Below are 23,562 nucleotides of genomic sequence, written 5' to 3'. Positions count from 1 at the left end.
TGAACAAATTTGCAGAAAAATGAACTGAAAAACAAAAAAAAAAAAATAAAATCATTAAACAATTAAGAAATCAAATATTGATTCCATTACAGCTCTTCTTCTTCTTTTTCTTCGTCATTTTCTTTTAACCATTCGATATCAACTCTCACATTTTCTACCAAAACACGATCTTCCATCGAATTCGACAAGCAATGAACGAAGCAGTCAGTTGAAACCTCAGTTGAATCAAAGCCTGAACAAAAGACGTCACTTCCTCGCTCTATCTGTTCATCAACCAAAGGAGCATGGTTGTTACGAAATAGACAAAATGACAATTTAAATGGCATTTGATGAGAAAGCAATGGCTCAATTGCATAAGAAGACCGTCTTTGATGATCATTGCTTGAAGTTCTTTTCACAAAGTCATCCTCAGAATCCTCAATGTGATTTCTTTTTGGCATAAAGCCAAGGTTATCATCTTCATCTCCATCATATTTGCTCACAAAATAGACTTGTTTGTAAAATTCGTGTGGATGAGAGGTATCAATCCATATTCCTCCGCCTGATCCTTTCTGCCCAACAGCAGCACACGATACAAAAGAACAGTCCGTGAAGGACGGAGCAGAACTGTCAAATATGCTAACTCCACCTCCGCATGATGATGCAGGAAGAATGGACGAAAACGAAGATGAAACAGAAGAAGAAGAAGAAGAAGAAGAAGAAGAAGGAAGACGTGTCATTGAAGCAAGGAACGAGAACGATGAATGGGAGATTTTGGCATTTCGAGGAAGTTGTGTTGCAAGTAGTCCTCGATACGAAGGAAAAGAAGAGTAAGTTCCGCAAAACGATGTGTTTGAAATATAAAAAGAAATTGGATATACCACTTCCACCATGTTGATTCCTTTGTTTTCTTTTGGATTATCTTCAAAAATATCTTCGTCAGACAAATCAGTAAAAGAATCTTCTTCGGTATTTTCTTCTTCTCTTTCCATTTGACGGACAACTTTGTTTTCGAGCTTCCATCTTTCTTCCGCAAATTCAACTTCATCTTTCTTTTCTCGATTTGAATCATTTCCTTCGCTTAACTCCTTTTGAACAAAAGAGCATCCCTCTGCATCAAATCTTCCTCCGTAAAAATTCACGCAAAAGCCACATGAGACAAAAGCGCATCTAACCAATCGAAGGTGTCCACTTTCGCATTTTGAATTCAGAATGGCTGCTGCCTTTCTAAATGATTCCCCGAAGTGATTGTGATGCGCACTAACTGTTGAAGCTAGGTTAATCCATTTGCTGAATGATGTATCCGTTAATGTTGAATGAAAAGGAAGAGACACGGATTCCAATGAACAGCTGTCTTCACCGCTAATTGCTGAAGTGCAATTGTTAAATGTTGTATTGTGAATAGAAAGCAATCCACAATTCCGAGCTGATGGAGAAATCACATCATAAAATGGATTGAAAGTCTCAACAACAGAGCAACTAACAATATCCCAATCATTGAGAAATCCATTTTTAAGATGCTTATTCACTGAAAAATTGCTGCGTTGATAGATTGGAGCTTGTGTCATGTTTCTGAATGTCACTCCATCAACAGATACAATCGAAGATTGTCCACGAGCAAGAAACGTTTCACCTTTTTTCATTATCCAAGAATTCATTGAAGAATCTGTTAATGATATTTTTGTTTCACAATCATATGCTTCGACAATTGATGAAAGGTAACTTTTCGTTGTGCAAACTTCATTAAAATCAATATGATGCAAAAGAACTTGGCTTGTTGCGCTGTGAAACAAAGATCCAAATGGATATTTAACAATAAATTTACAATCAATTAGCTCGCATTTGCTCCATGAATTCAGATCTGCAATACGGATATTGTTGGAGCATACAAAAGAGAGTTTTGAGCCAATAAAAGTTCCATTACATAACGACAATAATGGAGATTTTTGAGTTGTGCTAGCAGATATAGTCGCATAGTCATCGCTTTTAAGCGATATAATTTCATCAACAACAATAATAGGAACAGAAATTTGATAACTTCTTTCTTTTACGTCATGTTGATTATTAGCCCGAAAATCTCCTTTTGAAGAGCATAAATTAAGAAGACAAAAAATAATAATCATTTTACTAAATATTTTTTAAATCTTCTAACAAAAATTATTTGTCTTACTAACTTTGAATTGCGAACATCCAAATATTTTCTTAGAAAAACGGTTACATTAAAGATATTCTTGAAGCAAACTTAAAATAATTTTAATCACAGATAATAAAATTTAAAAGTCATTTGAGGTGGATAACATGAAATAAACAGAAAACAATATCGAGATCCACAGATAAAAATGGTTAGATCAAAACAAAATTTTGATTGATCAGTGAAGAACTGCTCACAATTCTTTTCAAAAAAGATATAACAAACGCCTCATGCTAATATCAATATCTTTTTTTTTTTTAAAGAGATGTTCATTATTTCCAAGAAATTATAGAAATTATCTTTTTTCAAAAAATTATCGAAATCTAAATTTTGGAAGTTATTCAATGCAAATAATATTACACACTTTTGTAACAGGAATAAAGAAACAATTTTAAACTTAACCAATACAAACAAACAAATTAATGCATATAATCACAATGATAAATAATAATAAAAATATCAACAGAATTAAAAGTCAATAAAAAAGTAATAAAAATTGATGTAAGTTCTTTACAACCACAACGTTTTCGCTCACTCACGAAGAACAACTTTGAGCCAATTTGAGATCATCGAAGCAAGCTTATAAGACCCATATTTCGTTCCAAGATTAATCAGTGCAGTTGCATTGCTTACAGTAAGGCCTTCAACAATTAGTTGATAACAGATGGAGCTGAGACGAGGATACGAAGAAGGCAATTCGATAGAATAATCAAAGACATAACCAGCAGGAGGATTAGGAGGATCCATTGCAATCAAACGAAGTTGGAAAAGCGTGGCGAACGAAAGAAGAGGCAAAGAAGACGAACTGAACGGGAATAAAACAGTTGGATATGTTGAATAAACTGTAGTCAATTGTGGCTGAAGAGAAGGCGAGGAGAAAGATCTGCCTTCAGGTGAAGGAGATGCCGAAGCATTCAAATTTTTGGATGAACTTGTCATGTTCTGTTGAAGAGCTTTGAAGATGGCATATTGCTTGGCTTTGACATACAAACTGGGAGGAGAGCGAAAATACACAAAAGGTTCAACAAATTGCATATCTGATGAGACAGAAGACGAAAGCAAAGAAGATGAATTGGCAAGTTGAGAAGGCGAAACTTGTGCAGAATGAGTAAAAACAGATGGAAAGCTCAAAGTGCGAGATGAGTCTGTAAGAGAATTTACAGCTGGAGAAGCAGGAGAAGAGAAAGAGGAACTGGCAGATGCAAAAGGCGATGAGGCAGAAGCAGACGAAGCTGCAAACACATTTGGCTGTTTTGGGAGTGTTGTGTGTGATGCCAATGGAGATGGCGATTGTTTTGAAGAGATAAAAGTTGATTGAGAATGACCCATCAATGAAAGTGGACGATTTTTAGGTGACAAGAGATGAGTTGATGCGTGCTGAAGATGCAATCCATCGAAAGATTGAGTAGAGAAATGCTTCTTTCGCTCTATTTTGCCAATTGCAGAAGCATCACTGGATGAAATAAGAGCATCATTATTCCTTTGTGAAGTTGCATCTTTTGCATTTCTGAATACAGATAAGCAATCTTCATCTGCTTTCTTCTGAGTCAAGTATTGATTGCCCTCTTCTTTTCTTTTAAGATGCTCCATTGAATTAGCTTTTGCTTCATTTGCCAGATTTTTCTCAGCTTCCTCTCTATCTTTCTTTTCTTTCACAATACGTTCTGCTTCTTCAGGCCATTTCATTCTTTTCCTCCACTCCTTTGCTCTCTCCTCTTCTTTCTCTTCTTCATTCATCGATTCCCACTCCAACATCTTCCTTGCTGTGTCCAGCTGAAGCGAAAATATCACATTTTCTTTGACATTCTCCGAAATATCTCCAACACATTCTTCCCAACACCCTCCTTCATAAACAGCACTCATGCTTGCTTTATTCAATTCCTTTGCCTTCTCAACTTTTTGTTCTCCAGAAATATCAGTCTTTTCTTCACTTCCATTTGCTTGTTTCATTGAAATTGCCACATTTTCTTCGTCTTCGCTTGTTTCCTGTTGTTCGTTCTTTGATTGACTTTCATCTCCTTCTTCGCTATCTTCTGAGTCCTTAGCTATTTCAACCTCTCTTCCTCTTTGCCTCTTCTCCTGTTTTCCTTCTCTTTTCTTTTCTTCCCTCATTTTCAGCATATTCTTCATTCTTCTTTCCAGCTCTGCCTTCTTTCTCGTTTTCTCCTCTTTCTCCATCTCGCACCCTTCAAATGGTCGAATATCACCAAAAAAGATCCATTCATTGCTTATCCTGTTCATCAGCAGCACACTTTCCAACTCCTCTTGCTTCCGATACATCTCAAGCATCGCATATTCTTCTCTCCATTCTTCTTCTTTTTCTTCTTCTTCCTCTTTTACCTGCTCAGCAATTTCTGCACTGCGAAACAGCATCTTATCCACAAATGTGCTATTTTCAGTGGAATTTGCCTCGCTTCTGCCAACGCCATTTGGCGGCACAACCAGTTCTTCATTCAATTTATCATTCTTTCCTATCATTTGTTTTCCTTCCTTCTTCAACTTTTTCATCTCCTTCTTCTTCCTTCTTTCTCTGTCTTTCTTTATCTTCTTTACCCATTCAATCTCTTTTGAGACAGCCAATAATCTTTCCTTTTTCTCTTCCTCCTCTTCTGCTTCATCCAAAGCCTTTACAGCTTCTTCTTGTTTCCAAACAGCCTGAACAAGCTCACGAATTCCCCATTGGAATGACTGGAATGTGAGCAGAGGAGGAGCAAAAGAGGAAGGGAAAACATAATCTGAATAGAGATACGCAATAAACGCTCGAAGAGCAGCGAGGTTGGAGAAAGAAAGCGCATTTTGAGGAGAAAGAGAAGAAGTTGTGTTCATATGATCATTTTGAAGAGATAAATCAGGAGAAGCACATAAAGAAGGAGAAGATGCCAGTGAAGAGGTGGATGGAGCACAAGGCGATTCACGAGTGTTCAATGTGATGCCACTTTTAGCAGACAAAGGAGAAGGCGCAAAGGAATCCGAAGAAGCTGACTGATCATAAAACATAGTTGGAGGTGGTGGAATCGGCTTTTTTGCCTCCTTCCTGCTATTTGATCGATTCAATCCAACATCCATATTTCTCTCTTTGTTCTTTTGATAATTGTCATTCTCTTTCTCAAGTGAAACGGTCAGCGAAAGCAGAATTTCTTCCAGTTCAGCGACAGAGGCACGTGAGAATGCAGTTGGCGAAATGTGCGACTCAAATGGGAAATCTGGCAAAGAATCAGGAAATTCATAACACGAAGCTGGTAAATCGTAAATTTTTCTTGTTGCATTTGATGTTTGTTTATTCATTTCTGAAGATTTTCTGCTTTCACGTCTTCTCCTCCTCTTCTCCTCTTTCCTTTCTTTTGTGATTTCCTTCTCCTTCTTTCTAACAATCTTTCTTTTCTCCTGCAGAATGTTGGATTCCCATCTCCACTGCACCTTCCTCTCCCATCTGCTCATTCTCCTCTCCAGCCATTCCTGCTCTTCCTCAAATCTTAGTCTAATCCACTCAGTGACTCTTTCTCTTGCTTTTGAAACAATTTCCTTCTGTGAACTACTAACACGACTGCAAAATGGAAGAAGATGAGGAAAGCGTGATTCAATAATGAATGAATGGGCAAGAAAAGATGCTTTGCAATGATTGTTCGTCTTTTCATCCTCTTCTTTTGCTTTCTGTTCCATCAATTTATCCTTTGAATGCTCTTCTCTTTCTTTTTGTGTGATTGATGAGACAATTTTTTTTGTGCTCTTTTGTTTGATTCTTTCTTTTTCTTCTGTTTTTGCTTTGGATTCTGTTTCTTTTGTTTTCTTTTTGTTCTTTTTTTGTGTGTTTTCCTTTTTTGTTTCATCTTCGTATTCAGAAAATGAAAAGTCCACAAGCCATTCATCAGTTGAATGTTCCTCTTCTTCTTCTTCTTCTTCTTTGCTTTCTTCTTCTTCCTCTTCTTCTTCTTCTTCAATCTCACCAAAGTCAAAATCAGCATCTGAATCATCTGCACAGCTTCCTTTCTTCTCGTCATTCACTTTGCTTTTTCCACTTTCCCTTTCCCAATCCATTTCCTTCTCTTCTTTCCTTCTCCTCTTTTCTATTCTCCTCCTCTCGCCATATTCCGCTAACCTCCTCTGCCGATCCAGTCTTTCTCTGTCTAATTTCATCACATTTTGTATTTCTGCCTCTGCCTCTTCAAATTCCACATGAAGCAGAGTGTCTCCTTCTTCAATGGCTGATGCCATTAGACTGAGCATCTGATAGTGGAAGGGCGTCATTCCTGTCTCACTGCTGAACAAAGACGACGAGGAAAGAGTGAGAGAAAGTGTGTCTAAAGAAGAAGAAGATGATGATGATGAAGAGGAAGAAGAGGAAGAAGAGGAAGAAGAGGAAGAGGGAGAAGAAGAAGAAATAGAACAAGGCACAACAGAAGATGCTGGAGTTATAGTTGTAGCAATGCTTGGCGAAAGATGAGAAGAAAGAGGAGAAAAAGCAGAAGTTGAAGGAAAGCTTGTTTCTTTCAAAAATTGATGCAGAAATTGGTTTCGATGCGAAATTGATTGATTTGATGTGCCAAACACAGAAACTTCTTCCGCTTTGCCTTTTTGCTGAGCGATATTTCTTTGACAAGCTAAACATCCACAAGATGTCAAAGAATTATTTGCAATTGGCAAATCTTCAGTTTTCTTTTTCACAGCAGAATTCGTTGACTGCACAAGCGATGAAGAAGTTCGAATAATTTTTGAGCCAGTTGAGACTGTTCTTGTTATTCCTCCTGTTTGATTGGGCAGCAAAGGCGAGAAGGATCTCTGTGCAGGCGAAACAGTCGATGCATCGAAGACGAAAGGAGGTGGCGACTGAGAAGAACGAGAACCAGAAAGCATTCTTTTCAAGGAAGAGACAGGAGAGCCAGGAGGAGTGGAGAGTGCCTGCAGGATGTTTGTGGCAGACTGTGTGCGGATGTGTGTTGGAGTTTGTGGATGCGACAAAGGAGAAGTGGAAGAAGCAGAAGAAGCAGAAGAAGTGGAAAGCTGGCAAGTGATAGTTTTACCGATAGCAGGCGGAGGAGATGTGGAAAAAGACAAAGTGAGTGGTTTGATTTGAGGAGGAGAAATGAAAGATGAAAAAGAAGGAGACGATGCAGCAGAGAAAGAGCGTGTTAGCCCTCCAAATCGCGAATAAAAGCTGTTCTTCCTCAAAAATGAAGAGTGCGAACGAGAAAACGACGACGAAGGAGAAGAGGCTTGCTCTTTTGGCGTGGATGATGTTGATTTTGAGCGGGTGATCTTGAAGGTGTTTGCAATTGTGGGAGAAGAAGGAGATCCAAGTGATGCAGCTGTATCAGACAACAGTGCAACATATTCGCTTTGTCTTCTTTTCTTCTCTGTTGAAATAATTCCTTTGCCATCTTCACAATATTTATCAGAAATTGTTGCTCTTCTACCCTTTTCAAACTCATCAGTTGGAGATGCAAGCAAAGAGAGTGTATTTAAATTGCCAAGATTTCCAATCTTTCGCCGGCTGACTGCTGCTTCCAAGGCACAAGAAAGAGGACTCTTCCATTCTAATGCTGTGAATGCATTGCTACTAATTGGTTTAGGCAAATGAATTCTTTGATTAACAATGTTCTGATTTGAGGATGATGTCTCTTTATTAGAATTGAAAACTTCACCAAAATCCCTGTCAGGAATGTTGCATGTTGAAGAAAACTGCACTTCGTCTCTTTCTTCTTCTTCTCTTTTTCTCCTTTCTTTTCTCTTTCTATCTCTTTTTTCTTGTTCTTTATCAATCCAAATCGGCAGCGGAACTTCAAATCTCTTTCCATCTGCTTTTTTAATCCGCAGCTTCCTCAGCTCAACCATCAATGCTCTTCTTATTCCATCCCAGTCGACCTCTTTCCTCTTATCATTTGGAGAAGACGTGCCACAGAAAAACGATGAAATTGAGGCATTTCTTTTCTCCTTCGCCTTTTCAACAGCTTCTTTGCTATTGTCGCTTCTTTGAAGAGCACCTTCATCTCGTGCTTTCCTCCAGAGCATCTCTTTTTCGTCGTCTCTCAGAACACTCAGAACAAGAGGAAGATGCTGCGTAAGCGACTCAATGTTCAGCACATCCTTTATATAATTGTCTAATTCTTTATCAACTGCTGCTTTGTCACTCTTTTCATCATCTTTGTTACATTGTTCCGATCTCTTTGCGCATTCACACAAATAATCATACTCCTCCTGCAGCGCACTGACAATTGCATTTGCCACCCCAACGCCTTCAACATCGCAGTCGTCTTTCAAAAGGAGATGCTCTCTGCCACAAAACATGCTATTTGCCATCCGCCATCCGCTGAGCCAGACAGAATGGCTGTCAACTGTCTGAAGGGAATGCTCAAAGTCTTCGTCGCTCTCTGATTCGTCAGCAGATGCAACTTTTGATGCTGTCAGAAAAGTATTTGATTGTGAAGTCGAAGATATCTGTGCCTCGCTTGCAAACTCTTTTCCTCCGCTTTCATTTTCCTTTTCATCTTCAATTTCGCTCTCTTCCTTCGTCTGTCTGCTCGAAATACCAATTCCAATTGGAAGACCGAGACGAACATTGAACAGCTTCGACAGATCGATCGAATGAAGATCGCCAAACGATTTGTCTTGTGTGCAGATTCCGCCATGAATAAATAGGGTGTGCTCTTTAACACAGGACGAATGGCAAAATCTGTGCGAACATGACAGAAATTGAATAGCACGTTAATAGATTATTCAAAATCATAGTAAAACAAAACAGAAGAAAACATGTCAATGAACCTATTTATGAATAAAGAAGAGAGAAAAAGAACCAAACCGAGGAGAAGGGGCTGATCCCCAAGTCATTAGCTGAGTCCATTTTTCTGTTGTTGTGTCGAACATCCACAAGTCGTTCAGCCTTCTCTCGCTGACGCCGCCAAACACAAACAGCAGCTGCCCAATCGCAGTCATCGTGTGGTAAAACCTGGGAGACGGATGAATCATTGGCCGAGTTGATAATCCTCCTTCATCTTGCCCATCAAAATCATCTTGGGAGTCTGTCATTCTTGTGGTTGAAAAATGCTCGCTGGGATGCTGAAGGGAATTCAATCCAGACAAAAAGCTTTCTTCTTCCTTTTTCTTATTTCGCCTGAGAAGAGTGGAGAATGAGAATCGTTTTTTTGATTCCTTTCTATCGTCATAATCTTTGCCCTTTTCAGTTGAGAAATGAACATTTTCAATTTTTGCTGTGTTTTTGCTTTCTTCCTCCTCTTTGCTTCTCCACTCACTAATTTTTCTCCACTTCATCTTTTCCAAATCCAAACAGTACATCCCATCATTGACTTCAGAAATTGGTCCTGATAGAGAATGATTCACTTTGCATCCACCGAAAATATACATTTGCGAGCCAACAACAGCTGCAGCATGCCCGTACAGCGGAGGTGGGACATTTTCATCATCTGGATCGTTGCTTACGGTTTGTTGCTCCCATGCTCTATCGACTGAAAAAGAGTTATGCAAAACTTCAGACAAATCATATTTTTTTCAAGAAAGCAAACATAAGTCAAATTTCTGAAGATCTCCGCAAACAGAATGAGTTTGCGTTAATCCTCCGTAAATGAGTAACGAGCTATTCCAAACAATGCACGAATGATAAGTTCTTGGAAGTGGAGAATTTATTGATCGAATATTTGTCACAGAATCTGTCTCTATGTTAATGTCAATCAGTGAATTAGTTCGAATTGAATTTTGCTTTCCAGAGAATATAAAAAGATGTTGGTTTATCAATGCAATAGTGTGTCCAGATCGATTTGAAGGTGAAATTTCTTTCGTCGTTGTCATTCCGGTTTCTGTTTCGAAATTTCACAAAAAACGTGAAAAAAGTTTTTGTGATATATATTAAAAATAAACAATTTCCAATAAACATAAAATACATATACCAGGGTTAATTTTTAGCAAATTATTTGGATGGCTCCCCAGACCACCATCTGTTTGTAGAAAACCCTTATAATAGTAAATATGATGACTGTTATAAGTCGACACTGTATTTCGCAAAATAATGTTGCGCCAAACAAATGCTGAAGAGCTCATTATTTTGATCGTGACCATAACATAAATACAAGTGAATAAAACAATTTTTTTCTTTGTTCACAGTGCGTTATGACTGCTAGAACAAATGCTTTTAGCGTTGTATGCAACTATTTCTTTGTTTCAAAGATTTTGTTTTTGCATTGATGCTGTCATTTTTTCATTTCAAAATTGTAATCATTTTTTGTGCGTTATTTAATTAATCTGCGATAGACAACAGGTTCATCGAGTACAGTCAAAAGATTTCCATATCAGCGTATGATTGATGCAAGGAACACACATTTATTATCTATAAAGGCAAGCACGCAAGATTATTATTCTGGTTATAGTATTTCTCGAGCAGATGCATCTTCAGAGATGAAAACATGTGAAAATCAAGCTTGCAGCACTGACGTGTCTTCAGTACCTTTTGGAGTTCTCGCTTCATATGCAACGTCTTCGACTTCACCTGAAAAACTTCTTGATAAACTGAATGCGAATGCAAAATCTTTTCCTTTGAAAGCAGAATTCTTAAATGCTCCGCACAATTGCTTGGCGGATCCACCAAATTATTCTGCATTTCGGTCAAATTTGCACAAAAAGATTAAACCGCTTCCTGCCAGTCATTTAGATATTATTACATCTGAAAGTTTTGCAGCAGAACTGCAAAAAGAATATGAAAAAGAGCAAACTACAGACGCACAAGCTAAAACAAGTATTGTAAAGTCAGAAAAAATGGAAATAGAATCTGGTGCTGATGATATTGGTGATGCAGAATCTGATGATGAAGGAAATCTTGTATTGTCTGAAAAGTGGCAACGACCTCAAGCGAATTACATGGACGATATCGACGTTGATGTTGATGGGCATCGAAAGTCGACAATCGAAAAAGTTTGCAGAACAAAGCTTCTGAGCAAATGGCAACAAGAAGATATCACTTCAAAGTCAAAGTTCGATGACAAACAACAGACTATTACAGATGGAGAATTGAAGGATGATGGACAATCAAATGAAGGAAATCATTTAGTTAGTAAGTCAAAGCAAGGCAGCTCAAGTATGCGCCCTCATCGAAGATCTTTGATTAAGAAGCAACTGAAGGAAGCAAAACAGCACATGAAGATGTTTAATGTGTGGGTTGATAAGAACTGGATAGATAATGAAGAAGAAAAAGCTTTGTGGGATGATGCTAAAACGAAAATGCAATCAAAAATGGAGAAGCAATCAGATGGCTTAGATGGGCGCAGCAGAAGAGAAGAGGCTCTAAATGCATCTATTAAAACAGAAACAGAAAAAGCCAAAATGACACTGGAAGAGATGAAATACATCCTGGATCAGGCAGATGAAAGAGGGCTTGGAGAAGCTGAGAAAAACGAACTGATCGAAAACATAAAACGCAAGCAAATAAAGTTGGAGACAGCTGAAGAGAGAAATCAAGCAAGCGATTTGGATCGTTTTATACTTTTCCACAAAAAGGAATTTGAGAAAAGCAAAAGACAATACGAGACTCAAATACCAAAAGAAAATCTAAACAATTCATCAGATTCTGATTTTACAAATAAACTTGTGCAAGCACCAAACAGTGAAAATTCACAGACTTTGGATTCATCTATCTTACTTCGTTTATGTAAATCTGCTCTTTCCTACAATGAAAACGCTACAACTCCTGATAGTAAGAAATTTGTGCTTAAACCTCCTCTTCTATCAATCCCGGATGAATCACCAAAGGCAAAGAATTCACCATTTCCATCTCCAAAAGAGTCTGTTGGTTCTGTTGCGTCTGTTTCATCTGAAACTATCTTAACATCACCATCACGTCGGAATTCTAATTTAACACCAAAACTCCAACGTGAATCAGAGTCTCTTTCTTCTTTTGGGAAATCTGCATCTCATCATTCTTTATCTTCTTTATCACAATCCAGCACTCACATGGATCATCATTCGTCACATCAAGCCCATCAAATGCACTCATCCCGTTCTTCTCGCATTCACACCCCAACAAAATCCTACTCTTCGAATGCGAGTTGGAATGGCGTTCATCCCGCTCAATCATTTCGTGATTTAAGTGCCAGCCCGAGAGTCTCTTCTGGTTTTAGTGTGACTGATTCTCCGACTCATATGCGGCATGACGACAGCAACTCTTCTATCTTTGGGGAAACTCTAACTTGCTATTCTTTTGACAAGCCAAGTGATGTTGATCTCTTATTTCAAGGCTTTTGGATGGATGCTTTACATGAAGAATTTGTTGATTGCTGTTCGACTATATTGAACGCTTCAGCTTCTTCAGAAGATTTTAATTGCAGATGGGCAACTTTGGATCAGATAGAAATGCTTCCAAGATACAAAGACAAACAATTGAAAAAAGAATGGGAAAAAAAGAAGACGGATAATTCAAAGAATAAAACGGATTCCATTTTCTCCGAAGATATTAAAGTTATTATTCCTGTTTTTTATTACATATTACGAGGAGGATTGATTCATAATTGGAAATATTCACCAAGATATACCATGAAGAAAACTATCTTTAGAGAAATAAATCGCACATATAGAGGAAAGTGTTATCAACACTATTTCAAATTACGAAGTGAAATGCTCGTAGATCAATGGAAGCTACACAAAATAAGCAAAAATGAATATAAATACTTAAGTGGAAAATGGTGAACCAAGAAAGATATGTGAAAATAGTCGGAAAGTTTTTTTTTTCAGCATGTTAAACTTTTTAATTTTGTCTATACTCCAATTTTGATGTTTTATTGAAAACTTCGGTTTTCAATTTATCGGAAGTTGTTTTTATATAAGCACCCACTTTTTTTTTCGTTTTTTTGAAAGTTTTGGCTTTCATGTAAATGAGCTTGTTACCATCGGGTTCTTCCAAAATTATACGTTTTAAGGCATCTTCTCCGATGCCTGCAAAGGGCCATATATCGTATTTATTGTTGACTTGTTTTTCTCTTCACATCCATATAAATTTATTTTAAAATGCAAATGCATCAACATCTGCAATTTTTATATAATCATGCTTTTACACAATGTATTTTATAGGGTTTGATTTTATTGAAAAAACATAAGTAGTAACAAGAATTTGCGTTGTTTTGATGATAGAAACTTGACGAGCAACAATCTCAACTTTCTGCCATTAATGAAAGGTTACAGCAAACATTACAAAAATATGAATCGATATCAAGTGTTTGCTTTTGTAATGTTCTTTTTTTTATTTTTCAAATCGAAGATATTCATCATTGTTTTATAAATCATTAACATCAAGGACTCTGCCAAAACAAATTCAAAAAAGAAGAAAATGGTTCATTCTTCTTCTATGGAATTTGATGTGTGCAGAATTTAGAATGTTATTTAAATATTTTGAGTGTTTTTTTTCAAAAGACTGCACAATACAGAGTTGATTCTCTGTTTTCACGCATGAATATCGAGAATATTCAAAAAACTGAAACCATTGATTCACTTTTAAATTGGATAAATGAAAGAGAGCGAAGTGAAGGAATTTCCAATGAAACAGGTTTTTCAAAAGAAGGAAACTCCAATTCATGGGGAAGCCCAGCTTATTCAGATGCTTCATTGAATGTTGGAGTGTCTGATATGGATTCTCAATCGACGTTCACTCATCTTATTTCTGAAGAAGAAGAAAAAAAGCAAATGCAAAAGGAAAAACTGAACGGTTTCTGGACTTCTTTATTCAATATTATCTCAATGAATATGATTGTTAACTTTTTATTTATTTATTTTAATCAGAATTAAAGGCAATGTTCCAAACGTTTCTTCAAAAGAAAGCCAGAAATGACGAGCTTATCAGTGATAAGCGACTTGAAGAACTTGAGCTGCAGTTAATAGAAGCCGAGGCATCAGCAGCGATGGCAAAAGAGAAAGAATCTGAAAGAGAGAGAGAAAGAGAAAGAGAAAAGAAAGAAGAAGAAGAGAAGCGAAATATGTATCAGGACTATGTTAAAGAGCTTCAGGCAGAATGCAGGCAGAAGGACGAGCGGATTGCACAGCTGAGAGTGGCGATGGAGACAGAAGAGAACGAAAGAGAAGAAGAAAGAAAAAGGGAGAGAGAGAAACACAACGAAAAGGAGTTTGAGCTGAAGACGTTGAAAGACAAATTGAAAGGGCTGAATGAGGCAATGCTGAAGATGCAGCAGGACTGCGACAAGAAAGAGGAGCAGCTCAAACAAATGAGAGAGAACGAGTCAATTCGGAATGCCGAACAATTTCAGGCTGATATTTTGGAGCAAAGAAAAGAAAAGGATAAAAAAGATCTTATCCAAAAGAAAGAAGAAGAAGAGAAGTTCAACCAGGTTGTTGCGCAAAACTTGGAGTTCAAGAAAATAATTGAAGTATTAAAAAAGCAGAACGACAAAATGATGAAGGAATTTCGGCTGAACGGAAAGCGTGCTGCAGAAGAACATGAAAAAGAAACAGAAAAAGAAAGAGAAAACAAAAAAGAATGGAACAATGTCGGGAAGACGGAGGAACTTGAATTAGGAGCAAGAACAACTGCGGAAATGAATGAACAACAAGAAAATAGCGAAAAAGGCAAAAGATCAGATACATCTTCTCAAAAGGATGAAATGGAGGGAAAGATGGAAGAAGAAATGAGACTAATTTTGGAAGGAGAAGAACTTGTTATGAAGCATCTGGCAAAACAAACAGACATTTTTGAACTGAACAACTTTTTTGACGAGGTTTGAATGTTATCTTCGAGAAATCTGAAATTATTATACTATTTTTGTCATCTAAATTTTTTTTTAATAAAAATCATATTTTATTTTTGGTACTATTGTTAATATTAAATACAGATCTCTTCGCTGCTATCGTCCCATCTCACAGCCTGTGAAGAGTTCCGAATTGAACACGAAGGAACACTCGAATCTATTCTTATGCTGGACGAGCCAGTAGCAGATGAGAAGAAGATGCCTTTGAGTCATCTTCGTCGGCATGAGCAGATATTCAAGCGGATAAAAGAAGAGATGGATGCATTGAAGGAATTGTGCAAAAGAAAAATTGGAAAGAAACGGAATTCTAACGATTATCTTGAAGATGAATTGAAAAGTGATGGTAGAAGCAGCGAAGAGGAAGAAGTTGAAGAAGAAGAAGAAGAAGAAAATGATGATGAGAATGAACAGAACGATAAAGACAAGAAGACTCCAACAACAAGATCATTTTTGCCTTCTGATTTGAGCGAATCTCAGGATGTCACTAACAGTCCAGATGATTTGCTGCCATTGATTGCGGACGAAGAGAAGAAAAGACAGAAACAGCTGGTGGCTGACAAATGGGAGATGTTTGTTAGAAGAATGCTGGATGAGCAAAAGAAGAGCCGGATGAGGGACATTTGGGAAGAAAGAAGATTGGATGAAGAAAAAGGGACTGTATCAAGCGAACACGATGGATTCGGTAAAGATGGAAATGACGACGAAAACGAAGAGAATTTCCTGAAGTCGTGGAAAAGTGAGTCTCATCTATCAAATGCTTCCATGTTGAGCACTCAAAAAAGTTTGAAGAGAAAAGCGGTTGCAAATAAAGAAGCATCAGACGAACAAAGTGGAGGAATGAAGTTTCAGCCAATAAAAGATGAGAGGATCCAAATAAAACGCAAAGAGCGAAAGCCGTTTGAGTTTAGTGATGTTGCTCTGCATTTGGAAGAACGAGAAAGGAGATGGAAAGAATACTGGAAGAGGAAGCAGGAAAAGGAAGAAGAAAACAGGAGGATCAAAGCAAGACTTGTTCTTGAGACACTCGAAAAGTTCTCGACATATCCTCAACTTCCTGTGCATCTGTCAGCATCTCATGGACAATCTGTTCATTCCAATGCAGCATCTTCCTCTGATCTATCAAACACTTTGCATTCTTCTCAGTATCCTTCCTTCAATCCAGGAATCCTGAAGGGAAGATTGACATCGGCAAATTTGTCTGCTTCGCTCACAGCTTTTGACCCTTCTTCCGCTAAAGACACACAATGCTCAACACGAAGAATGTCTGAGCCTGCTGTGAATGTGGCTGTAATGAGCTCTTCTTCCACACTTCCAAAGATACATCGAAACAACCTCGCAGATCCGTTTCTTTCTCTGCCACTTCCTCTTCTCTCGCTGCTGCTGCATCTCGAAGACACGTCTGAGGGTTGGATGAGCGACAGGGGGATAGACAGAGCAGAGGTCAATGCGATGTATCGGATCAGAAAAAGAGAGGAGAGAGAAAGAGAAAGAGCAAACAAAAGGAAAAAACAGAAAGAAAAATTAAAGGCAAAAAAGAATAAAAGTGCAAAAAAGAAAGAATTGAATCGCTCAAAAGTTGTTGCAAATGACACAAACAAGAGCCACTTGAATGATTCTGAATGCAAACCTGATTCAGTAAATCAAACTGTTTCCAATCTGAATGAAGATTCGATCAAATCCATCCACAAGTTTAACAGCTCATTAAATGATCCATTGAGTGGGCCACCTTCTTTTGCTCGCTTCATTGATAGAATTACTCGTCGCCGCAAAGAACAGGCTTATTTCATGGGAAAGCAGAAAAAGAAAGCCAAAAATAGAAAAGTTAAGAAAATTGTGACACACAAAAACATCATCACAAAACAAATTGACTCCAAAAATGGAGATAAATCCAGTGTTAAAAATGAAGAGAATATTTGTGAAGAAGGAAATGACGTTTTCCCCTTCGAAAAGAGACATCACATTTCTTGTGATAGGAAAAAAAGGGATAGTGAAAATGAAGTAAAATCTGACAACAGCAAACAGGCAGTCTGTTCGCTTAATTCATCGCTGCTTAGCAGCACTCCTCTTTCCCCTCAATCGCTTTCTATTCATTCTACACAGCAAACCACATCATCGTCTTCCTCCTCTGCTCAAAAGCCTTCTTCTCCACCATCTTTATCAATAAATCCTGTTCCACTTGCCAGCACTCCAATTTCTGTTGTTTCTGCTGCATCATCTTCGCAAAAGGACACTACAACATTTCATCCAGTTTCTTCTTCTATTTCTTCTTATTCATTCAACAGTTCACCTCAATTGTCTTCCTCAAAAACTTTATCTTCAACAGCAGCTTGTTCTGCAACGCATACCAATTCTTTGCTTCCCCAGCTGCAAATATCCTCATTCAATTCTGCTCTTTCTTCTCCACTCTCATCTTCTGACTACATCTCCCCTTCCTCTTCTGCTCCAAACAGCAAAGAAATGCAGCATCCAGAATTCTCTGCTACAATCCCCAAAACCTCGTCTCACCGTCCACCAGCTCTTTCAATGAGTTTGTCACCTCGTTTGTCTTCTTCCTGCACTCTCTCTTCTCCTGCTGCACTGACACGCTCAAGTTCGTTTCTTCCTTCGGTGAATTCCCCTCCTTTGTCGTCGTTTTCTTCTTCTTCGCCTTTTTTGCACTCTTCGCCTTTCCCTGTGTCTTCTGCATTATCTTCATCTTCGTCATCTTCTTCCACTTCTTCTGCAACATCTGCAACTTCATCAATTTCTTCCTCTCATTTTCTTCCAGATCTAAAGCCATCAACAGCTTCAAAGTTTGTTTCATCGTCTCCAACAGCCAACTTCACTTCTCCTTCAACTTCTGCGTTTTCTCCCCGTTCACGTCCAACTCCCAGACAGCACAAAAGATATGAAGAGATTGACGAATACAGTGCAATCAATCGACAAAAAGAAAAAGAGAAAGAAGAAGAGAAGAAAAAGGAAAGAGAAAGAAGGAAAGAATTATTGGATGTGGAGAGAGAACGAGAAATCAAACAAAAACAAGAAAAGGAAAAGGAACGGAAAAAAGAAAGAGAGGAAAAAAGCGGAGGACATCTCATCACAGGAAAGAGAAAGATAGCAAATCCAACAGCTTTGCCAGACAGTCCATTGACCGGTGTGCCTTTAGCCGCAAACAGCGCCGATGGAGTTGACGCGCAAGACGATGCTGGATTTGCTTTTCGTGTGACGTCGGTTGTCCGCACATTTGGCGGAACAGCTTCGTCATCTCCATGTTCTGCTCGTTCCACTTAGTCCGCTGTTTTAATGTTTTGATTTTTTAAACCGTCTTAATTTTTACAATTTTGTCATTATAAAAGAAAATGTCTCACTTCTTGTTAAAAATGTGAAAATAAGGTGAGCATTATTTTTATTCTTGTGATTAATGCTGCTGAGTGAAGGAAAAAGAATTTGCTGGTTTCAACAAAATAGACAAAAACGGTCTTGAAGTTTTAAAGTGAAAGTGTATCAATAGAAAAGCAAAAGGTTTCTGCACTTCTCTTTTTCATTGCTTAAATGTTTCTCGATACAATATTAAAATATACATCAAGAAATGAATTAATGCAAATAACAGAAATAAATTAAGACAAAACAAAATGAAATAACACAAGAAGACTTTCCAGGAAATTTCCGAAACAAAAACAACACTTTGGAGAAAAAATATTACTCTCCTTGCAAAGTTTTGAAATCTTTCACAGTTTAAGAGTAAATAGACTCGTACTAATCAAAAGAAAGAAAAAGAAAGAAAATGAAAAAAAAAGAAAAAATTCTACAAAAGATATTTTCTCTATTAAAATAAGTAAAGCTTCATTTTCATTCTGTTCATTAATTTTTGTTATTTCATGAGAAAATATTAAAATTTCTCATGAAAAATCTATTTCTATTCAAAATATTTCTAATATCTTGAACAAAAACTGGTTCTTTAAGAGCTGTTTCGTTGTGACGCATGTAATCAAATTCTGAAAAGTAACTCAATCTGTCCATTTTTGGAAGAGCATAAGGCGCAAACCAAAAATCTTGAATATTTTCACTTTGAACACAAGATTCAACAGCATCACGAATCCCAGACTCTTCCAATGCATCGTCCAAATAAAACAAAAGACATGTTCCGCTGTCGTCTTTTCGCTCGATCTCTTCCGCATCCTCAAAAAATGGCTTTGCAGAAATCGAGGAAATATCATTAGCATTCTCAATGCATTTCTTGTAATGAATCGGATAGCAGCACTCTCGTTCAACCAACGAAACGCACTTCCAACTGATAATCTTTTTCGATGAAAGCATGTTGAACGGAACAGTGTTGAAAAGAACATCTGTCTCATCCTTCACAATCGAATCAGACTGCTTAACTCTGTTGATTCGCACAGGAAGCATAAAAATGATGCACTTCTCTCTAATTTTTTGAATGACATGTGCCATCAGCTGCGGAGTGGCATACCTGAAATCTGCACCAAACTCCAAAAAGTCTTTTATTATCCCTGACGCAAAGGCAAACGGAAGCTCCTTCAGTGTATTCATCAGCACACAAAACACAACAGCTGCAACTGAGGTCTGCACAGATTCAAGTGCCGTTGGCTGGTTGAAAGTGGAGAACATTTTGCTTTCGTCAATCGGAGCACGAAGCGGAAATAGAAATTTAAGTTTTTCCACGAGCACCCTGAAGAAGGGTTGAATGAGTGCATAATCGCTGGCACTGCCTCGACTGTTCACGCAGCTAAAAAGACAGGAAAGCAATGCATTCAGTCGAAGCGCGTTGGATGATCTGTGGTATCTCTGTATGTCCCAAATATAATGAAAGTTGGAGAATTGAAAGTTCCAGTTATATTTCAGATCCGAATAAGTGTTTTTGATCCCCAGCAATGTGTCTGTTGCAAAGCGCAGTTGCGCATCCTCAAAAAGCAGCCACTTCTCTTCCAGCTCGCTGACAGTCAGACAATCACCCGCATTCGGCTTCATCGCAAGAATAAACGGGTCGCTTTTTTCGAACTGGATTGTTGGATGACTTTCATAAAAGATTTGCATTGTGTCTTCTTCTGCTGCTTCTGATTGATCAGAAGATTTTCTTTGAACAATCTCCTTCATTTCTGCCTCCACTTTTTCTAAGTTATTCAGTATTGCTGGTCCAATTGAGCATATTGTCTTCTTCTTCTCAGGCAGAGGCATAAGCACAGCCAAACGATTCAAACAGCTTCCTGCAAGATTGCAGAAGCGTGCCATGGGGAAACTGCTCATTGGGGGATATGCATCGCATGCAAATTAATCAGAAATGAATGACTTTCTTGCAAAAATTATCTAAAACCACACTTTATTAGGCGCACAAGACTTCTTTCAAGCTTCCGATACAAATGCGAAGGAAGGGCAAGCCTTTCGTAAATATTTGCATCAGATCCATAATGATACGTCAAAACTTCTGTACGTGTTCGCAAACAGAAAATTCAACATTTTTTGAAAGAAGAATAAATTGAATGCACATGCAAAATAATCGTGAAAAAAAAAATCAAAATAAAAAATTGTTTTCTGTTAAAAGCACCAAAAGAGTGAAAAGACTGAATAACAGCACCTGGAATGTCAAGAAGAGACCGGCTAACATATATGCGACACAAGGCGAGCAGACTATCTCTGATCTTTGTCATCTTCGGAGTCAGGTCGCATTCAGTCGTTGGCGCATAAATCTCATCAGAGAATGGCATTTCTGTTTCTTCGTAGCTTTCTGCATCAGATTCTTTTTCTCCCACAACTCTTTTCTGTTCTTTCTTTTTTGCTGAAATGAACGCTTCTTCGTCTCCGTCTTCGAGCTCAATTCCTTCTGCAAGCACAGCCACAACTGGATAGGCAGGACACAAAATTGTGCTGTCTTCAATAAACAATGAATATATCTCAGCTGCCTTCAACCGAACATCAAAAGGAAGGAAAGGAACGTTAAGATCCGGAAAGTGCTGTTCTTCTTCATTGTGAGAAAATGTATAATAAGCCGTTGCTGCTTCTGAAGTATTCATTGTAAAAGCATTAAAAAAATTGGCAAAGGGCAAAGTATTTGAAAAAGGAGTTTCTGCCACCGTTGGAGAAGTTGTTGTTGTTGAATCGTTCTGCTTCCGTTTAAATGCGGCATCATTGTCGTCATCGCCATTGGAATCTGCATCTTTGTCCAAACTGGCTTTCTCGCAATTTTCGTTTTCTTCTACTTCCTCTTCTTCTTCTTCTTCTTTCGAATTTGGCGATTTTCTGTCTGACTTATTGTTCTTATAATCTGCTTTTTCGCTCTTCTTTATTTTTGGTGAGTAAAAAATGCTTTGTATAAAATCCTCGTTTGACATTTGTCTGATATTCTTGTTCAGACAAATATTCTGAACAGTCGGATAAGCCATTCCTCTCTCTTCATTTCCGACAGCAATCTCAAGGACGGATAGAATAAGTTCATGATAGCATACACATTGAGAAATCCTTCTTTTCATGAAATTTGGAAGGTGAATGACCTTGTTTTTGAAAGTTAGCAACAGTGATAAAGCATCCAGCAAAATTAATGGACTTTGGCATCTTTTCAAGATATCGATAACTCCATCAATCAGCCCTTGCTTAGCCGCTGTGACAATTTCATTCCTTTCGCTCAGCCTTAAAATGTGGCCCAGCAATTTTAGTAATAATCCGAATATTTCATCATTTTCTGTGGAAAGAATGTGATCAACAGCAGATCGAACCAACTCTTTTCCACTTATAACATTATGCAGAAAGGGAGATTTGAAGTATTCGGATTCTCCGCTTTTCCTCTTTGGATATAATTCATACTTAAAATTCGTATCTTTGTATTTTTCATGTCCAACACGTGGAACATTCTTCTCTTTAATTTTTCGAAACGTTGGTGAATATGACGCAGGATTTAAAACAACCTCGAGAATCTTTCCAAAAGTCAAAACTTCGTTGTCGTTGCTTGCCGATTTCAGAATGCCAACTCCTTTATCCACTATTTCGGTGAGAATCCTCAGTGGGACTGTCTCCATTTCACCAACGCATAATTCGATGTTCCTTAATATTTCATTTGAGTCTTTTAAAAAGTTGTCTTTCTTCACTGTTTTTACGCTTAAAAAGTCGTTTCAGAGGCAACCACTCTCAAAAAGCAAAGACAAACTCTAATCGTTTTAATAAAGAATCCAGTCGTTTAACAGCTCAGAAAAACAAATAATTGTAAATAATCAATTGACAATGAAGAAGATCATTAAATACCATCTGTTTCAACTTCCAAAATTTCGGAACTCTTCACACAATTTCAAAATTTCAAAAATTATCAAGATTTTTCGAATTTTGAAATGTTTGAATTTAATATTTTTAATAAAAACACAAAAATTGAAATCATTTTTTAAATATATAATGCATGCAAACTGCACTTATTCCATTATGGATTTCTTTCTTTTTCCTTGACTTTTTTGGCATTGATGAAATTTTTTATTATATTAGTTGGATCATTTCACTTTTTCAATTCTTGCAATGCAAATATCTACATATTTAAATCAAAAATGTTTTGAAATAGTTTCACGACATTTCTTTCAACAACATCATATTCTTTGGTGAAAAAAATAAAAAAAAAAAATAATAATAATAAATAAAAAATAAATAAAAATGAAAAAATAAAATGAAAATGAAAAAATTAAAAAAAAAAATAAAAAATAAAACAAAAAAAAATAATGAGAATGGTTCATGTTGATTTGATGCAATTTTCAATTTTTTTCTTTTTTTTTCTTTTCTTTTTTCTTTTCTTTTTTATATAGTTGGTGTTTACAATGGTGGACAGTTTCAATAAATGATGACAGTCGCGTTCTCTCAACGACCATTGATAGTTGCATTTCGATGTTAAAGCCAATTATTTCCTCAATGAATACAAACTTTGAACACATTCAGAAATGAAACAACTTGCTTCATAGAACGAAGTTGAAAACTTTTGAAAAATATTGAGAAACTGGATGGATTGAATTTCTCCGAGTTTCTCAATATTTTTCAAAAGTTTTCAACTTCGTTCTATGAAGCAAGTTGTTTCATTTCTGAATGTGTTCAAAGTTTGTATTCATTGAGGAAATAATTGGCTTTAACATCGAAATGCAACTATCAATGGTCGTTGAGAGAACGCGACTGTCATCATTTATTGAAACTGTCCGCCATTGTTAACACCAACTATGTGTGGAAAACAAGTGATGGACGTGAAATTTTTGTCGTTCACTTCAATAAGTGCTTGTAAATTAACATTTCATTATTAAAAATATTTTCATTAGCGTTACAAAAAAGTTGTCCATTTGACACCTTTTCCCAGAAAACTAATTTCATTGAAATCAAAATATGATATTTTGAAAACTCATATATATTTCAACAAATGAACCCGTATTATTCAAATATTATTATAACGAAAATAAAATCAAAAGTTCAAAATTTTTAAATCAAAAAAATTCTGAAGTGTTATTTCTTTCTCTAATGATTTCATCAAAGAATTTTTGACAATCAACATATAATTGCAAAACGAGCAATTCATCCTCACCATTTATTAATAAAATTTGGCAAACTGATTTTTCAAAACAAATCAAATTGAGTGTTTCAAAATAGTTTTTCATGTGAAAGATTGATCTTTGGCTGAATATGAGAAAGTGGTGAAAA

General features: G+C 37.0%; 5 protein-coding genes across 5 annotated transcripts; 2 read left to right on the top strand and 3 right to left on the bottom strand.

Moving 5' to 3' along the window:
- Window positions 1-8: 8 nt before the first annotated feature.
- Window positions 9-2,293, bottom strand: MONOS_11485 (uncharacterized protein). The gene is made up of 2 exons (XM_067864019.1): window positions 2,154-2,293; window positions 9-2,106 (listed from the first exon to the last, which is right to left on the bottom strand). The coding sequence occupies exon 2, from the start codon at window positions 2,100-2,102 to the stop codon at window positions 87-89; it is 2,016 nt and encodes a 671-aa protein (XP_067725459.1). The 5' UTR covers window positions 2,103-2,106; window positions 2,154-2,293; the 3' UTR covers window positions 9-86.
- On the bottom strand, window positions 2,213-10,225 carry MONOS_11486 (uncharacterized protein). Its single transcript, XM_067864020.1, has 4 exons — window positions 10,066-10,225; window positions 9,685-9,975; window positions 8,964-9,627; window positions 2,213-8,837 (listed from the first exon to the last, which is right to left on the bottom strand). Exons 1-4 carry the CDS (start codon window positions 10,214-10,216, stop codon window positions 2,702-2,704), a joined length of 7,242 nt encoding a protein of 2,413 aa, XP_067725458.1. The 5' UTR covers window positions 10,217-10,225; the 3' UTR covers window positions 2,213-2,701.
- Window positions 10,226-10,234: 9 nt separating this feature from the next.
- Window positions 10,235-12,850, top strand: MONOS_11487 (uncharacterized protein; the record flags this gene model as incomplete). The annotated part of the gene is made up of 2 exons (XM_067864021.1): window positions 10,235-10,315; window positions 10,427-12,850. Exons 1-2 carry the CDS (start codon window positions 10,286-10,288, stop codon window positions 12,848-12,850), a joined length of 2,454 nt encoding a protein of 817 aa, XP_067725457.1. The 5' UTR covers window positions 10,235-10,285.
- Window positions 12,851-13,205: 355 nt separating this feature from the next.
- On the top strand, window positions 13,206-18,294 carry MONOS_11488 (uncharacterized protein; the record flags this gene model as incomplete). The annotated part of the gene is made up of 6 exons (XM_067864022.1): window positions 13,206-13,232; window positions 13,292-13,375; window positions 13,455-13,517; window positions 13,571-13,862; window positions 13,937-14,886; window positions 15,001-18,294. The coding sequence occupies 6 exons, from the start codon at window positions 13,206-13,208 to the stop codon at window positions 18,184-18,186; spliced, it is 4,602 nt and encodes a 1,533-aa protein (XP_067725456.1). The 3' UTR covers window positions 18,187-18,294.
- Window positions 18,295-18,303: 9 nt separating this feature from the next.
- MONOS_11490 (uncharacterized protein) lies at window positions 18,304-22,350 on the bottom strand. The gene is made up of 6 exons (XM_067864024.1): window positions 22,303-22,350; window positions 22,147-22,177; window positions 22,052-22,088; window positions 20,489-22,002; window positions 20,233-20,338; window positions 18,304-20,152 (listed from the first exon to the last, which is right to left on the bottom strand). Exons 4-6 carry the CDS (start codon window positions 21,921-21,923, stop codon window positions 18,772-18,774), a joined length of 2,922 nt encoding a protein of 973 aa, XP_067725455.1. The 5' UTR covers window positions 21,924-22,002; window positions 22,052-22,088; window positions 22,147-22,177; window positions 22,303-22,350; the 3' UTR covers window positions 18,304-18,771.
- Between the last annotated feature and the right edge of the window lie 1,212 nt (window positions 22,351-23,562).

The sequence above is a fragment of the Monocercomonoides exilis genome, assembly GCF_001643675.1.
Source record: "Monocercomonoides exilis strain PA203 chromosome Unknown scaffold29-1213020, whole genome shotgun sequence".
NCBI classification, from domain to species: Eukaryota; Preaxostyla; order Oxymonadida; family Polymastigidae; genus Monocercomonoides; species Monocercomonoides exilis.
Note: the sequence above shows the minus strand (reverse complement) of the source record. Positions and strands in the feature narration are given on the sequence as shown.